The sequence below is a fragment of the Phallusia mammillata genome, chromosome 6 (assembly GCF_965637545.1).
Source record: "Phallusia mammillata chromosome 6, kaPhaMamm4.hap1.1, whole genome shotgun sequence".
Classification (NCBI taxonomy): Eukaryota; Metazoa; Chordata; class Ascidiacea; order Phlebobranchia; family Ascidiidae; genus Phallusia; species Phallusia mammillata.
Genome location: NC_137257.1, coordinates 17,657,829 through 17,675,872, shown reverse-complemented (window position 1 = coordinate 17,675,872; position 18,044 = coordinate 17,657,829). Strand labels below are relative to the sequence as shown.

General features: G+C 36.6%; 1 protein-coding gene and 3 non-coding genes across 7 annotated transcripts in view; all 4 read right to left on the bottom strand.

Moving 5' to 3' along the window:
- Positions 1–261: 261 nt before the first annotated feature.
- The window catches only part of LOC145232122 (pecanex-like protein 1), a 42,632-nt gene continuing 24,849 nt past the window's right edge, over positions 262–18,044 (bottom strand). For all 4 annotated transcript variants that reach the window (XM_080096635.1, XM_080096636.1, XM_080096637.1 and 1 more), the window contains 24 exons: positions 14,414–14,603; positions 13,849–14,026; positions 13,034–13,144; positions 12,155–12,252; positions 11,559–11,656; positions 11,284–11,410; positions 11,115–11,207; positions 10,574–10,717; positions 10,146–10,288; positions 9,560–9,737; positions 8,991–9,229; positions 8,308–8,457; positions 7,745–7,869; positions 7,406–7,548; positions 6,724–6,834; positions 6,125–6,367; positions 5,404–5,507; positions 4,909–5,069; positions 4,078–4,216; positions 3,615–3,844; positions 3,183–3,309; positions 2,618–2,730; positions 1,413–1,713; positions 262–491 (listed from right to left, as the gene is read on the bottom strand). In XM_080096635.1, the coding sequence (XP_079952761.1) occupies positions 314–491; positions 1,413–1,713; positions 2,618–2,730; positions 3,183–3,309; positions 3,615–3,844; positions 4,078–4,216; positions 4,909–5,069; positions 5,404–5,507; positions 6,125–6,367; positions 6,724–6,834; positions 7,406–7,548; positions 7,745–7,869; positions 8,308–8,457; positions 8,991–9,229; positions 9,560–9,737; positions 10,146–10,288; positions 10,574–10,717; positions 11,115–11,207; positions 11,284–11,410; positions 11,559–11,656; positions 12,155–12,252; positions 13,034–13,144; positions 13,849–14,026; positions 14,414–14,603 (3,724 nt within the window). In that variant the 3' untranslated portion in view covers positions 262–313. The remainder of the gene's footprint in view (positions 492–1,412; positions 1,714–2,617; positions 2,731–3,182; positions 3,310–3,614; positions 3,845–4,077; positions 4,217–4,908; positions 5,070–5,403; positions 5,508–6,124; positions 6,368–6,723; positions 6,835–7,405; positions 7,549–7,744; positions 7,870–8,307; positions 8,458–8,990; positions 9,230–9,559; positions 9,738–10,145; positions 10,289–10,573; positions 10,718–11,114; positions 11,208–11,283; positions 11,411–11,558; positions 11,657–12,154; positions 12,253–13,033; positions 13,145–13,848; positions 14,027–14,413; positions 14,604–18,044) is intronic.
- On the bottom strand, positions 14,929–15,001 carry Trnar-ucg (transfer RNA arginine (anticodon UCG)). The gene has a single exon. It is a non-coding gene; the product is annotated as a tRNA-Arg (tRNA).
- On the bottom strand, positions 15,409–15,481 carry Trnar-ucg (transfer RNA arginine (anticodon UCG)). The gene has a single exon. It is a non-coding gene; the product is annotated as a tRNA-Arg (tRNA).
- On the bottom strand, positions 17,426–17,498 carry Trnar-ucg (transfer RNA arginine (anticodon UCG)). The gene has a single exon. It is a non-coding gene; the product is annotated as a tRNA-Arg (tRNA).

The following is an 18,044-nucleotide window of genomic DNA, read 5'->3' as shown; positions in this document are numbered from 1 at the left end:
TTGGTGGGTGAACAGGTTACCATTGAAATTTATACGTAAAGGTCTACAAAAGATGCTTCGCGACTACCGTGCATTTTCCTGTTTCTCAATGCGCTGCAAAAGTTTCGCAAACATTTTTTTTCGCCACTTGCTCTACGAGTGATGAAAAACAGAGGTCGGCCGAAATTGTGCCAAACCAAAACTTGGCCGTTCACAAATTCGGCTAAGTTCCGGGTTCCGTTCAACAACCCCCCGTGGGACACCAAAATATAAAACAACACGTAATGACGACAACTTGTATTAAGAAAACATAAAGACAGTAAAACAGGGCTCATCAACAGTTGGTGGTACTAGCATGTGGACTTTCCCGCTTTTTCTCCATTCTGCCAAACTCAGCCATTGAAGTCGAACCACTTGAACGTGACGACAACAAACTGACAACCGCACCAAGACGTGAAGAAGAAGGTTCCTCGTTCGAATCCCGGCTCCTACGCAGGGACGCGTCGGATTTCCTATATCAGAAAGGGGTGATTAGTTTCGTAGGAAATCAGCAATACTCAAATGAAAAAACAAACTATGATATATATTGAGGGATTATCATAATGTGGGTCCTGTCATGTGGCAATGCAGAATCATATTTTTTTAAGTTTCGACGGCTAAAAAACATTTACAAGCTGTGGGATATGCTTGTGTCAAGGCAAGAAAAGTTGCTCGCACCAAGTTTTGTCACTGAAAAAAAAAATATCTTTTTAGATTGTAGAACGTCCTTGGCATAATGTCTGTGGATGTATGATCGAGGTACAATAAGAGCTTTCCACTTTTTTTATGTTGGTGTTTTTCAGTTTCAGGTACAAAAATTTAAATACAGCTCAAAGTCATGGCAGTTGGTTTAAAACAATACAAATTTACATAAGAAATATAAAACAAACAAATTTTCTCACAGCTTCTGGCCACTGATGCTGACTTTCTGTGGCCCTTCGTACGAAATTCAAGGCAAATTCATCCTGTTCATTTCTTGCATTTCAGTAGCTATGCCGGGACTTGGATGGGAACAATGCTGCCTTGACTACATCCTTTCATGGCTAAAACAACTGGTTTTGTTGCATCTGAATATTTTGTTGCATCTGAATATTTGGGGGTTTGGGGGTCATTAGGGATTTTCCCCAAAAAAATTGTTGGACCCCCCCCCCTTTAAAAATTTCTGGATACGCCCCTGATCCCGACACATACGACTTAATTAGTACGCAGTCGACGTTTCTGTCTTGCAAACTAAAACCTTTCGTGTTAACACATCTTTAATACACCGTCTTTCGTTGGCAAAAACTCCTACACCTCTAATCCTCAAGAAGCAGCTTTAATGTTTGAATGCTCAATTTTTTACCCCTTTTCAGAGATAATAGGACTGCCAAAGATTTCAACACTTTTACACAAACCTTCCGAGTACAGAAGCGGATGAGTGATGCGTTAAAGATCCTTTGACGAGGTGTAATTCCGGAGCCATAGTTTCCGCTTGCGTTGTTGATAATCGTTTGCTCGTTGAACCGTGACGCGACGAGCCGGTTGCCATGTCAACAGCCGATCCCGCGCGACGATGTACATGCTCATTGGAGCGTGACGTCCCAAAGCTTGTGGTAGAGAAGTCTCGGTCGGATGAGGGTGGCGTCGAAGACTTACCTTGACGCTGAAGAGGGCGACTCTGGGTGGATGAGCGAGACGACAGGTTATGAAACTGACCTGAAAGGAAAATTAAATAACAGATAAAGTTTCGCTTCACGCTACATCAACAATCTGTGGGGTAACTTTTAATATTGTGACGAACTTTTGTAAATAAGATTTTTGAACAGCTGTGCAAGCTTGCTGGATTGACAAACTTATTGAGCCGAACAGTTGAATATAAGTTACCCACGCAAGGTAAGAAACAACGTGAATTAAAACAAAAACGAAATGAAACGACAAAATGAATACAGCGCACGCGGTATTTCGAATGTTTACAACAGGGGTTGCCAAACCAGGGGTCGGAAACCCATGTGGGGTCGGAATGCGCGTGGGGTCACAAACAGGTCGTAAGGTCGGTGAGATCGCTGAAGTATTATCAAGGATAAACTGTACGAAAGCGAGGATGCTTTGTGCGAATACTTTCTGTATGCAATCAAAGAATACCATTGCGAACAATAAGCGCTTGTTAATATGCGGGTACGTATTGTGATTTAAAAAGGTCTATTTCGTAGGGTTCAAATTTTACTTTGTAGAGATTTGTACATTTTCAATGAATATCCATTGCAAGTTAAAAAAATGAATTAGATCAGTGTGCATTTTGTGATTTCAGATGAAAGTAATATGTATTTCATATAGACGTGTCTATGTTTGTAATTAACACATAGAAAGTATGTAGATATATTTCTTTTGACTTTGTACAGATCATCGTTGGATGTGGCTAATGGGCACTGAGCTTCCAATGACTGTATTGACTTAGGGTCGCATTAAACAGTTGAACGATCAATATGGGGTCGTGCTATGAAAAGCTTGCAAACTTCTGGTATACAAAAAAACGCAACAGCACCAAACGACCACAATGTTAAGGCAACACTGTGACCGTCCCACGCAGTACAAATCCCAGTTACTTAAGTTTTCTAATTACCAGATCTTGTAGAAATTCGAGAAATGGCGAGTGGTTGTAGTGGGACGGCTTGCTGCATTTGCATTCCCGCACTTCCGCCGCTGTTACAACTTCCCGAGCAGCTCTGACGTAAACTGCACATAGATTAAAATACCTTTTTTCGATAAAGCAAAACCCTCGACACGCAACGCTTAAAATTGATATCATACTGATTGAAAGGAAGAAAAAACGTCAACAGTGTAACTTACCGTGGAATTTACCTAGATTTCTAATTGTATTTCTTACTAAGAGTTGGCCTTGGCCCAATTTATAACATAAAAAACTGCACAAGCCTCAGACAAGGAAAAACCAACAGCTTTTAGGCGCAAACTATAATCAGTTTAATCTAGCAAAAATTTTTAAATTTTTAACTGACTGTTTGTTTTACAGTTAATTTTTCAAGCATTTCAGTCTTTAGTTCAAAGATTTAGAAAAATGCAGACTTCACAACTTATTACTAGACACTGGAAAAGATATTTTAGGTGCAGAACTCTTACCAAGCACTAATATAGATTTTATAATATTGAGGAAAAAACATAGTTATTACCAGTTAATAAACTTGGAGAAATTGTCCCGCACAGATTGGAACGTGATTGGTCCGCCAAGAAGACCTGTCAGTTGCTCATTGGTGCTTGCGTATGATGACGTCAGCGGTGAAACGTAAATGGGGTAACCTAAGTACAAAACCAAAAATGTACAAAACCATTCTTACACACACCATAATAACAACAAATTCGGGTATTTGCAACATTTTTGTTGATAGTGCCGCTTCACTTTTTTATAGCTGTTATTCCAAATATATTCGTATTTTGTTGTAATATTCGAACCTGAGATGACACTCGATAATTTTTTATTTAAAAATCTTGCGTTAAAATAGTTTCAATTTATTGTGATTTCTCGGTATCGGGGTACGCGAAAACTAAACAAACAGTGGTAACAAAACTTAGGTATCATAGTCGCAATGCCTTTTATTTCATACCTATTGGTTGATCGCAGGAGGAATTAATCATGTTTCTGAGGACTTGCTTGGCGTTCTGAATACTTCCTCGTTCCGGGTTACGGTTTCTCAAAAATACCAGCTCGTTTTGCTGACCGGCCCACAAGCCGCGGACCGACTCCCTGTTTACTTTGACAATGTTGAATCCAAGGGCTCGGTGGCTCAGAGTTACGACACTGTATTGGTCCACAAACGTGTCACTCACAACGCGTCTAAATACACAAACATTTGGTATTGAAATTATCTGCATTGATGAACTCCAATATTTAAAGTGTAGCTGTGTCAATGCCGCTAAAACAAATCCACAATTTAAAAAGGAAAATATTCTTAACAAACGAGACAAACAATACAAAGAAAACCTTGGGAAACAGTATCAAATCTAGGCTGGGAGCATTCGTTGCATACGTGTGATGGAAACTACATAAGAAACTAGACTTAAATTCACCGCAAAGCTAACAAGGAGGGAGTGTTGGACAGTACAGCTCTTCGCCACACGGGATCGCCCTCATGCGTGATCACCATGTTCTTTGTGTAATCGTATATTGCGTCATACAGGACTTCAGACTCGTCGTATTCGCCTGGGCCTGTGTAAAAAAAATTAATAAAGGACTTCCATAGTTGTATGTAACACCTCTTCAGTCTTTATAATGTCATACAGAACCCCTAAATGGTTTGTCAAGTTTGGTGGAACAAAACATTTTTTTTTCCCAACATGTACTTAGCATCCAACAGTTTACCCTGAGAGAAAATTTTAGTTAAACGCCTGATGCGGTACAGTGCTTGAAGTGCGGCAAGGCTACTCTTCACGAATTGTTCGGGAAACAACGGCTCAAGTGGTGGCAGAAAAACACTTTATTGCATTAGAAGAGGTAAAGTCAGTTACTGTGCGTTTTACTCATTACTAGTTCAAGAGATTTGGAAACTGCGTAAGTTTACCTCGGAACACAAAGGTTCCATCTTTCCCCGGAGAAAAGATCTATTTTTGTAATTTGCCAGGAATATCGTTACAGGTTGGGCTTTCCTAAAATTACAGTGCTATTCACTTTGTCTAAACGGGTTCTTGAAATGTAAACAAATAAATAACAACCGATCGGGCTAAAAAATATATTGGTGAAATATTGAAACTTGCAACCATTTCAAAACAATACTACGAAGGAAATAAAAATTAATTTGAAAAGGGTAAGATTTATCAATGGTATCGAATTCAATCGCATAAGGCATTAGGTTTAGATTCTACTTTTAAACTTTGGAATCCAGCGTATGCTATGAAACTTACAGGCAAAATGGTCTTGGTGCAGTTTGAGGGCAGTGCGTACACCAGGTACAACAACTTCGTGTAGAAGGTTCATGTCGGTAAAAATCCACTCATCTTTCGACAAAGTTATGCGAAGATCACCCTTGAATAAAGCGTGAAGGCCGTATAGAAAAGCGTCTAAGCTGCAACATTGTAAAAGGTAGAAGATAAGTCAAAAGTAAAATAATTTCGCTAAACAAACACTTGCAAATATGTAAATGACCACGAGTGAAGTCTATAACTTATGACCTAGTGAAGTCTATTACTTTATGCCAATCAACTGAAGAGCTCTTTCAGAGCAATAACTCAAGTTGTGTCGAATGATAAATATAAATGTTATGCGTTTAGTCATTTTCCTGCAATAAATTTAATCAAATTGTGGGTGCAAAATATTCAAATTGTGGGTGTAAAATAATAAAACTTACAGCAGTGAAGATAACAAGTCACAAGAAAATTACGATACAAATTTTAACTGACTTTGTCGACACATTATGCGACACGGAACCCAATGCTCGTCTTCCCAGAACTGAGATCGCAAAGCAAAGTGTGACCAGTTTGGATTCCCGACCGCTTTCAATGCTCTAAAAATCACAAACCTTCTGACTTAGTAAGGTATATAGACACAACACAACGCACAGTAAAAACTTTTCCTTATTGTGGTTTGTGTTTTTTCGCCGGTCCGCGAGGAGTTTGTTACCGGGCCGTATACGTTTTCAGATCAGGTGCTTTTTGCCCGTGCTTTCCAGGGATGATAACCTAATTTATGCTCTTTTAACCTGAATATTTGTAGTTTTTTTTAAAGGCCGGTCCGCGATAAAATTTCAGTTTCAAAAACGGTCCGCAGTGCAAAAAAGGTTGCCGACCCCTGCTCTAAGGCATTTCCAAATATATTCTATTAAATTTGATAGTCGATATTTAGTCTAGTCTCGTTAAATAGCTGGTAAATACAAGTCAAATCAAAATCTTTGAGACGAAAATTGGGTTTATGATGCAGCACAAAAGATAACTACTTTTGTGTTTCGAGTCCAGCCACCTAAAGATGTATCCATCCTAGCGCAAAGATATCCAGGCATGCAGAACTAGAACTGATACGTCTCTCAAAAAACCAAAACTATGCAAAATAAAAACCTCCGCAGAAAGCGTCTTTGTTGCGAATCCAACACAAAAACATTACTTCATATTATGAACCATCACTTACTCTATTAAGAGTTTTCTGTCTTCTCTCTGCGCAATGTTCAATCCATTCTCCGTAAACCTGATGAAACTTGGCAAGCGAGACACCGAACAGCCATACATCATAGTCGTCGTCAATAGCAACGGCGAAAGTTGAATCCTCGTCGGCATAATCGGGTCGCTCACACGGTTCTATCTGTTGCCTAATGTTAGGGTCATTCAACCAAGTCTCCAAGGAATCGTGAGAGATGAGAAAAAAGATGATGCTCTGTGTGAAACATATTTGTTCCATAAACAATAGCTAACTGCTTTTAGCCTAGAAATAAACGTTTTCAAACTTGCTGTGTGATATTGATTTCGAATATTTTTTTCTTTTTGCTGAGTCAGAAATTATGACTCCATGCGTGAATTGTTTCTCATTATTTAGTGAAATCTAAATATTTGTAAGAAGGTTCTCACCTAGGGAGTAAATTTACTCATCTACAGGGTTTTACCCCGCAAATAACACTATTATGTTTGTTGAATTAGTTTGGTAAACAAACAAACCGCTAATTTACAAAAAAAAATAATTACCGCGACCGTGAAGCTTTTACAAAAGAGAAAAACGTAGTGTTTTAGTCGAACCTTGACGATGTATCCGATAAGAATCTTTCGTAGGTCAAACACACCCAACATAGTCGTGGCATTGTTGTCGGTAATGCTGTATCCGTCCAGTACGTAGTTACTAACGATGACCTGCAAACAAAAAATGAAAACTTTTTCACATTTCTCCTTTTAAAAAAAAACCGGCTAAATCAGCTCGTTTTAAACATAAACTTGTCAAACGATGTTTTCAATAGAGATAAACTACAGAAAACGACACAATTCTACTAATTACTTTATGTAAGCTACAAATTCTTTTTTTTTAATGTTAACAATCCAGCAAACTAAATAGACATTAATTGATGGTGATTGTTTTAGTTTAGTGCGAGCCAAATTTGAGTAGTACAGTTTCAAACTTGTTTTAGCTGAAGAGTTATTTTTTTAATTTACATTTTTTTTAAAGATTTGAACAAAACCCAAGATACAGAACAAACAAAAAATCTAAAAACCAAGTAATTTAACCATCTTGGAATTAACTTTCACAACGTTGACGAAAAAATATTTTTGTCGGTTTTGCCTGAATTTGTAAGGCAGTTTCACAAAATAACAAAAGCACATAATGACCAAAATGTGGACATAAAAAGTTACAGAAAAAAAACGTATTAACAAAAATCTACTAACAATTCTACAAATGTAAAAAGCACGCAAGGTGTGATGAACCTACCTGCCACGCTAGCCACCGTTGGTTAAAAGCAGAGTTAAAGGAAAGAAAACCTTTAAGTCTTCCTATTTTCCAACAGCAACATGATTTACTGTCGTCCGCTCCCTCATTTATTGCTTCAACTTCACGCTGTTGGCAGTAAGTTCCTGAAAATGAGATAAGTAACGAACAGGAAAACTTACACGGGTTAAATGTTAATATCCACTGCATCAAACCAATAAATGGGTGATGTCACATACTACGACCATATTTAGACGGATGACAAGCAGAATATGACTATATTTGGGTGACTGACAAGCGTAATGAAACGGTAAAGGCAACTGCCAGCAGCTGTATGCACACCTCTGAATTCGAGTCCCCGAAGTTGAAATGTTATAATCCCGTTTCCCTTCTCAACTACATGAACAAGGGCGTTTAGGTTTTCCGATGCTAAGATAAAGCAATCTCCAGAATAAACATTTCCCCATCTGCAAAATAAGAAAGGGGAGTGTAATACAAGCTGTATGTCTAAAAACAGTAAACCAGAAATGGACGATAAAATCCTTGGTTAAAACAGAATTAATAAGTTTCTGGTAAAGGAATATATGTTTGGCTCAAATGACATCATCAGCTCATTAAAATTTCTTAACCCGAAACTGATGATTCTGTTTCAACCAAAAAAATTATCGACCGTTGGTTTTTATTGTTTTATAGTTCAATTAAGGTAAAGAGTGATATTCAGTTGAAGAACTGATGTAAGCAAGTTTTGATCTGTTACTAAAACGGATGTTTTGAATTATAAAATGCTAATGGTTTTTATTTTATTACTGTAAAATATACGCGCAATGTATGTGGATAATTAAATCTCCTTTCTAGAGAAACTGTTCTTTTTTTAACCATTTTTCATTGTCAGGAAATAAATCTACCTTCCAAGCGAAATATCTCCAGCCAAAGATTTCTGCAATGAGTAAGTCAGGTGTTCATAGAATATTGAATTGAGGTTGTTATCATCAGAGTGCGGACCTCGGTCAATCTGACTGGACAATCGTGTATTGGAATGGTCAATGCGCTTTGTCCTGGGGTAAAATAGCAAATAACAAAAAGTGTGGGTTCATCAAGTATTAACAAATTATCTTGAGGTGTTAATCTTCAGATTCAAAGTCAGACGCTTTGCCTATTTGGTCAAGTAGCCTAGGTACACGGTATACAATACAAAATTCGTCTCATGTTTGTTTGATTCTTTAACGTACGTTGCATCACCTCTTTACAACAGCCGAAACGGGTATCTAACGGGCTTTACATGTCAACCAAACCAATTTGATTAGACACGGGTAAAAAGCTCTGTGTCAGCAAATCCCCAAACATATATTTTTAACAAATCAAGTAACATTGCATTAAAACAGTATGCACGGATATGTTTTAAACCAGCTTAATGCTCTTGTACTAGTTAGCTCCGGTCGAAATTGCTTTACAGTTCAATAACATTTGTTTCTTTCTTTTTTTGTGATACTTTACGTATCATTATACCTTTCTCTAGAAGACGCACTGGATTTCACATTGTACTACATCACATTAAAAACCATTGAAAAATTGCAACCATCTTACTCACTTGTAATTTCTTTCCCAAAACTTCAACGGTCTCGGATAGGAAGACAGAAATAGCGCACTACCGAGAAATGGAACAAACGGAGCTTGCAGAAGAGATGCAAGAAGAGCATGGGCGGTTAGCAGAGCACTGTGTGGAACCACAAAGGGTTGAGCAAAAGCGTGGAATGCGGATCCCCAAGTTATTTGCCAGGGTGCCACATAAACCATCCAAAATTGCAGTTTGAGTACGAGATCCTGAAACTATACATAAAAGTGTTATTTTTTTAATTGCTGCCCTTTGTTCTGTGTTTCCAAGGGCCATAATGCAGTTTTCTTTTCCTAAGTGCTACAACAAATCCTATTAGCTTTTACAACCAAAAGTGGTTGATTGCAAGAGTTGCACCAACTTAGTTTGAAAGTAAAATTCTTTTATATAATTCTGTGAAGGCGACCTTTTAGTATATGTGCATGAAGTTATGCGCATTTAGATAGTAGGTGGAGCTATTGTACAGCAGTCTTCAAGCAAATCGGCCCTTCAAGCTGTTCAAAATGATAATACGTTAAATTTTCCCTTCCCTTGTCAATTTTTACCTTGACAAAAAGTATTCCGAAAAAGAAGCAAGTCACAAGAACAGATGCATTGTACTGTTGAGCGTCGTAGCGGACAAATAATACAGAGAATGAAAAGACAAGGTACTGCATGGCTGGAACACTGTAGGCGCTGCGAAGCAACTTGAGCCCCACAACTGACAAAATAACACAGCCAAACCTGCGAAAAAGATATGGTCAATTACACAGATTTATGTGTTGATTTCAAGCAAGTGATACGAGCCATTAAAGTAAATAAATGGACATAAACAAGTATCCAAGAAACTGTTTTTCCATTAACAAAAGTTTTTCTAAAAACGTAAAAAAATGATTAAAAAACCAACAAATCAAAATACTAATAAATTACAAAACATTTTCTGTGCTAAAAAATAAAATGAAAAAAAATTTCAAGTTCAAGTTTAGTGCAAAATTCGTCTTCACTTTTGCAAACTTTCGAGGGTATGATGTATATATAAAAGTATAGCTTTTATATAACCCAAAAGGAAAACTGAAAAAAGGCGGGAGGTTATGTGAACTAAATACGACATCATACCATTAACAGGCGTTAACATAGTGATTGGAAACGCACCCAAGTCCATAGCTTCCAATAATAAGATTGGCTTCCACTGTGAGGGTGTTAACCACCAGTAAAGGAAAAAGGAAATTTCGTTCCATAAAACAAACAATAGCAAACAATCGTTCGTACCACATTAGTACCGCAGCATTTTTAACCTGCACATAAATAAGGATTTGTCACGAAGCAGTTTGTTATACAATGCGTTATGAGTTGCAACGCATATATTTACAAGTATTACTTCCAAGCAAAGGAAAATAATTTACTAGTTTACTTTTTGTTAGTTTGACACAAGTTTACACTTAATTTCGTAAAGTTAAATCTTGACAATTTTGCCATAAATAAATGTTCATTTTGTCAAACATCAATGCAAGATTTTTTTACTGTTAAAGCAGACTACAATAACCAGACCTAGATGCGGAATTTTTAGTTGTCACACAAACCTCAAATAGTCCATGCTCTTTGGACTTCAGAATAGGCCGCGAAAATAACAACCAAGGTAAATGTTTGCGAAGCTGCGGAATGAAGTAATGTAGGACTGCTCCGATGACCCCAACCATAATGTACAACACTGTAGTAAGTGCAGGCTACAACGAAAACAGTCGCATTCGTAAATGCACACAGGCAATAAAACGTTTCTTAAAAGGGTGGTTTTAAAAGCAATGTCGTCAGACCAGTTTGTGAACACAAGCTCGCTTGAGTAAACCACTAAACTCTTTAGGAAGGGCATAAAATACGGTCATAAATCAACACATAATAGCCTAAGTCATGGTTTTCCATTTACACAGATCTCAAAAAATTCAAAAACAAACAGCAGTGATGTAACACAAAAACTTTGAGGAAAAAAATGATGTAAAACGGACGAGCCCAAAGTTGTAAGCACCGTTGTCTGTTTACAGAGTTATAACTTTAGTATTTTTTGTAAATGATTTGAGTGACTGAATTTTATGCAGTAATTGGACAACTTGACGTCGGGTTACCAACCTGCAATGCTGTAAATCCTGTACTGCAATGAATTGCAAACATAAACACGGCGATCAACGGACAAAGTACTACATCCGACTGCAACCTCATGTCCTGTGAACGTAAAACAGTGACGTCAGCGCTGATGACGTAACACTTTTAATACAACAAAATATTAAAATATTCTTACCACTGCTTCCAATTCGTATTTGAGTCCGACGTTGTCCGCCTCCTTTGAGGGATCCTCCGACTTCTCGGTTGCGTCATCACTATGACGACACGCCGGTGACGTCAAAACTTTCGATTTAAGCAATTTCCTAAACGTGTAAAACGACTTGATGTTACAATTATTTGCTTGGTCAAATGTAATAGTTAAGCAAAAATTGTGACGTCATCATTTATGTTAATTTTAACGTCATCATTTAAATTAAAAAAAAAAATATTAAAACAAGTTTGTTTTCTTACCATAGCACCCATGGCGAACTGGTTTGCCTGCTCAGGTGATACGAAAAAGATACAAGAAATCCACAGAATGCTGAGAATAAAATATGCTGACTGCCTTCCTGCAAAAACAGTTGTAAAAACTGTTAATAACCTGTTAAAATTTTACTAAAGTTGGGATCTTAAACCTATAGGGACTTATTCATTTAAAGGGAAAATTGTTCAAGAAAAGGGAAATTTTTAAAAATTCTTGTCCACCACAAATAACTAGGTCAACCCTAATATGTGCCCGATTTAATACAGAGAACTCGTAAATAAAGTAAGCGAGTGCAAAAGGTATTTACTAATCGCTGTTTTATTGTTTATGTGTATATTTTTATTACCATTCTTCCAGTTATATTGAAGTATTCCACAATAAATGAACAATAAATGCTTGGTAAATAAAAGAAACATCCTGGACTATGATTAGACACAAACCCAACGGGCCAAATATGGCTAGGAGGGACCTACGCTTGTTAACAATTGCCCACCGAAATCTTCAAAACGATTTCGTGATTAAAACTCAGAGCTACTGTATGTTTAGAGGGTGAAACTGATTTTGGTATCAATTCTTGCGTTACCTTAGCAAGCATTGCTCCATAAGCGAACCCGTACACAAGAAGTAGTGTCAAGAAACTTCGTCCAACACTGAAAGCCGACGCTTCGAGACTGGTAGACGCTGGAAAACAAGAACTATCAAATCCCTCACATAGTCAAATAACCTATTGAAATTTTACCCATCTAATCGAAACTAAACCTTAAACCAGTGGTCGGCAACCGCCGGTCCGCGAGGGTTTCGTTACCGGGCCGTACAAATTTTTAGGTCAGATGTTATAAAACGTTTGGCCCATGTATCCCGAGGATGATAAACTAATTTAAGCGTTTTTATTGCTAAATATTTGTACTTTTTTGAAGACCGGTCCGCGATAACATTTTTGGTTCAAAAACGGCCCGCCGTCCACAAAAGGAACCTTGAACTTTCTTTCAAAACTCTTCACACAAGAAAAATTATATATTTTTGCAAGTCGCTGACTTTGGGCTGTTACATTTTAAAGGCCAATGAGCAATGTAAATGTACAAGAGTTAACGCAGTTTCGCAACAATATCTAATGTCCAGACTTTGACACACTGAAAAATGTCTTACAAAAACTTGTTGAAATACGCAATAAAAGAAAAATCGCACGAAGGAATGAAAATATCAAATGTGTTTCATAGTCACTGTTTTTATGGTGGAAATAAGTTTTAATTTCAAGCTATGGCTTTTAGGAGTCGTCGTTGTCAAAAACTTAAACCAAAGATTATGTTTAGACTCGTTAATGATGATCAAAATTATATCTGTATAAATACACTTTTGCAACTTCACCCAAGTTCTAAACTCAATAAATATACTATTTGGGTGTTAATAATTACTACATTGTTGAAAGTAAGAGTTATATTCAACATTGCTGGGTGTTGCTTACCAGAACCTCCGAACGCGTGGATTTCAGTTTGCTCGCACAGATACATCACGAAAGTGTTGACTTGTGGAAGAAGTCCGAAGACGAAAATGAACGGAAGAAGTAACGTAAACACTAAGAAACAATAGAACTGCTCATGCACTGAAAATGTATACTGCATATAGTTGTAAAAAGTGAAATTGCCCAGCTTTCTGAGATTTAGTAGATTTCCTGCACGAATTACAAACGGATCTGAGTTAAATGAGGACGTAAACACCAAACAAAACACAAATAGATGCTTTTGTACTGAAAATATATATCTGCATGTAGTTTTAGTTGATATAGTACATTTCTTGCAAGAATCATGAATGGATCTGTGTTAAAAGTTCCGACTTTTGGTATAAAAATACAGGGCTTTTAAACAAGGAACGTAATGTTTGGAAATTTATGATGGTACAAACCACAATTTTTAACTGTACGAGTTACGCCTACATGTATACCATGTAACAATATCGTTGTATCAATATCGAGATATTGTCGACTCGTTAAAACGCAAACAAATTTTATCCACTATTTAAGCAGTGGTTTTCAAACTGGGTTTGCCCGTGGGACTGATCTAAGGGGTGTAGGAAAATAAAACAGCAAAGCGTCTAAATGGAATTTTTGGTTAACTTTCACAAGAATTACTTTTGGTAAACTTTAAAGTCGGGTTTCGTAACTCTACACAATTTATAAACGTGGTCCGTTGCTACCAAACTGTAGACAACCGCTTTCCTAAAGGGCTACAAATGACAAATAAAAGGCTCTTACAAAAACTGTTAGTTGTCATCAAATCTTACCAAGCATAAAGTCCCTGCCCATTGCACATCCATTGTTGTCAAACAATGTCGCACCATATATGGTGATGCCTGGTAAACGTACGTTCTTCTCGTCTGCTAAATAGTTGAACAGGAGCAGCAAAGATGCGCATATCGTGAAATAGAATGGACGGCTGTAAGCTATGACACGATTGTGGCCCTAGAAAAGGAACATAACATGTAAGAAAAAAAAACAATAAAGTTTGATACAAAAACTTATTTCATGTTGGATTTTTGCAAGTATATGAAAGTAATATATTTTACCTCAAAAAAAAATTAAATGCACAACACATGGTGGCATACGTGTCTTTCGGAGATTGAAACAATGACTGCTTGTAAATTTTGGGACTAAAATAATTTTTTTGGACTTGAACTAAGTAAAATGTGTTGAACTTTTTTGACACAATTAAGGTTTGAAAAACACAGCCTTGCAGCATGTTAGGTTTAAAACCATCACATTTATAGCCCAAAATATACAATTGAAGTTACCGTTGCATAAAAAAGATGTAATATATTTGATATTGAACATAATGTATTTGTATCTTACGTGTGTCGGTGAGGCTGAATCAGGTTGCACGCTACGTATCAATGAAAACTGTGACGTAGCGATGACGACACAGAACCAGAAGGCCCATAAATCGTAAAGCAGATTTCCCTGGGCTAGTACAAGAATTCCAAGACAGGCCACCAAAGCAGCAAAAAGCACAGAAAGGGAAACTTCAATACAACGAATGCTCCTGCAAAAAAGATTAAGTGTGAAAGGATTTATTACAAAGTCTTTGTTACGGATAAACTTGCAAGCACATAAAAAATACAAATTTAAAACAGTTTTTGTAAAAAGTTATGGGCAACAAGTTGCTAATGACAAAAAGGTCATCCAAAAGTAGGATTCAATGTTATGCGTGTTTGCAAGGCGCCAATGACGTTTACACAAAATACGCTAACAATCCTAATATTAGACATCCGAAACGTAAAACAAAAACATGTTTTCTGATCAAATACAAAGATATGACCAAAACAGAAAAATCCAAGACTTATTCATGTTATCTGCGCGGCAAAAAGTGACCACGAAGGGACTCGAACCCTCAATCTTCTGATTCGAAGTCAGACGCCTTATCCATTAGGCCACGCGGCCGGTCGAAGGAACTCTTTCAACTATTATGTTTATCAAAACAGTTCAGCCTAGTAAGGAGCAACAAGTTGATTGCATCGCATAGGAAACAATCAAAAGTTGATTGCATCGCATAGGAAACAATCAAAAGTTGATTGCCCGATTGAGAACCTCCAATGTTCAAATCCATATGCTGTGTATAGCAATCGAACTTTGGCATATTTTGTTCGCGTTTTCATTCATCCATAACGATCAACGCTTTTGACAAGTTTTTGACAAACTACAGAAATCAATGCATTTTTTCAATTTCAAATCGTGAGCAAAGAGAAGAAATTCAGGGCGCACGTTTGGGAAAGAATTTAATAAAGTATGTCCAAAAAATCGAACAGCACAACTACGAATGTCATGACAAACTTAAGCAAAACAAAAAGTGACCACGAAGGGACTCGAACCCTCAATCTTCTGATTCGAAGTCAGACGCCTTATCCATTAGGCCACGCGGCCGGTCGAAAACAGCCTTCAAATCAGGAACCATATTAAAACTGATTTAAGGGGTTGAAAAACACATTTCGCCATTCTGTCAATATTTTGTTTCATTACCCAAGTTGCAATACTAGCGATTTAATCTATTTAGCTCTGTGCTCAAGAAAACAGTTATCAATTATGCAACACAGTTCGCAGAAATTGGAAAGAAACTGAAAACACTATTTGAATGAAGATATGTGAGTGTTGCAATGAACATATTTGTGTTCAGTGTTAAATTTTCCTTAGCGTTCTTGAGGTCTACTTGATAATGCAGAAAAGTAACTTCAAATTTGTAAAGGATTGCACAATGCAGAAAAGTAACATCAAATCTTGCAGAGCATTGCACAATGCAAACAAGTAACTTTAAATCTTGTAAAAGATTGCACAATGCAGAAAAGTAACATCAAATTTTGTAAAGGATTGCACAATGCAGAAAAGCAACTTTAAATCTTGTAAAGGATTGCACAATGCAGAAAAGTAACATCAAATTTTGTAAAGGATTGCACAATGCAGAAAAGCAACTTTAAATCTTGTAAAGGATTTGCACAATGCAGAAATGTAACTTTAAATCTTGCAAAGGATTGTACAATGCAGAAAAGCAACATCAAATCTTGTAAAGGATTGCACAATGCAGAAAAGTAACATCAAATCTTGTAAAAGATTGCACAATGCAGAAAAGTAACATCAAATCTTGCAGAGCATTGCACAATGCAAACAAGTAACTTTAAATCTTGTAAAAGATTGCACAATGCAGAAAAGTAACATCAAATTTTGTAAAGGATTGCACAATGCAGAAAAGCAACTTTAAATCTTGTAAAGGATTGCACAATGCAGAAAAGTAACATCAAATCTTGCAGAGCATTGCACAATGCAAACAAGTAACTTTAAATCTTGTAAAAGATTGCACAATGCAGAAAAGTAACATCAAATTTTGTAAAGGATTGCACAATGCAGAAAAGCAACTTTAAATCTTGTAAAGGATTGCACAATGCAGAAAAGTAACATCAAATTTTGTAAAGGATTGCACAATGCAGAAAAGCAACATCAAATCTTGCAGAGCATTGCACAATGCAAACAAGTAACTTTAAATCTTGTAAAAGATTGCACAATGCAGAAAAGTAACATCAAATTTTGTAAAGGATTGCACAATGCAGAAAAGCAACTTTAAATCTTGTAAAGGATTTGCACAATGCAGAAATGTAACTTTAAATCTTGTAAAGGATTGTACAATGCAGAAAAGCAACATCAAATCTTGTAAAGGATTGCACAATGCAGAAAAGTAACATCAAATCTTGTAAAAGATTGCACAATGCAGAAAAGTAGCTTTAAATCTTTTTTAGGTATGCACAATGCAGAAAAGCAACTTTGAATCTTGCAAAAGATTGGACAACACAGAAAAGTAACTTTAAATCTTGTATAGGATTGCACAATGCAAAAAAGTAACTTCAAATCTTGAATAGGATTGCACAATGCAAAAAGGTAACTTTAAATCTTGTAAAAGATTGCACAATGCAGAAAAATAACTTTAAATCTTGTAAAAGAATGCACAATGCAGAAAAGTAACTTTAAATCTTGTCAATGATTACACAATGCAGAAAAGTAACTTTAAATCTTGTAAAGGATTGTACAATGCAGAAAAGTAACATCCAATTTTGTAAACTGGAAAACTTCTAGGCCAATAACGTGGAATACGTCAAACAAAAAGTAATTTACCACAAACTTTTCTCTTTTCTCTACTAAACGTAACGAACAACAACGATTTTGAAAAGGTTTGGACAAAATACACACAATAAGTGGATTGGTTTCAAATTGAAAGAGGAGAAACAATTAAAAGTGCCCGTTTGGAAGAGAATTCAATAAAGTATGTCCAAAAATCTTAAACCATAACCATGAAAGTCATGACAGACTAGCGAAACAAAAAAGTGACCACGAAGGGACTCGAACCCTCAATCTTCTGATTCGAAGTCAGACGCCTTATCCATTAGGCCACGCGGCCGGTCGAAGGAACTCTTTTAAATACTGAGTTTATGCAAATATTCTCCCTCACTAAGCCAAAACACATTAAATCGTAGGGACAGAAATCAAAAGTTTATTTACCGGATTATATACGCAATGTTAAAATCCATACGCTGTAAATTGCGTAAGGTAGTGAGCCATGTCTGTGTCAAAAGACTTTATCTAAAAGTTACGCCAATCGATGTAAACAACGTTTGGACGATTTACAAAAACAAAAATTTAGAAAATCGTAAACATCTAAATCCAACATTAGGGCTCTTTTACTTAATTTCAATCAAGCACGCCCAAAAAATATTAAAAATAGCATAACTATGAAAGTCATGACAGACTTCAGCAACGATCAAATTGACGAACCCAACCCCTCCATAGCTTCTAATAGTTCAGCTCTTGCGCCACCTATCAGAATTTACCAAAATGTTAGGCAGTCGTGAATTATGCTGTTAGTACCTCTACTAGACAACACATGTGAGAGTGTCAGCTTTATAAGGGGGATCTGAGGTAGCATAGTAAAGTTAGTGGAATTACA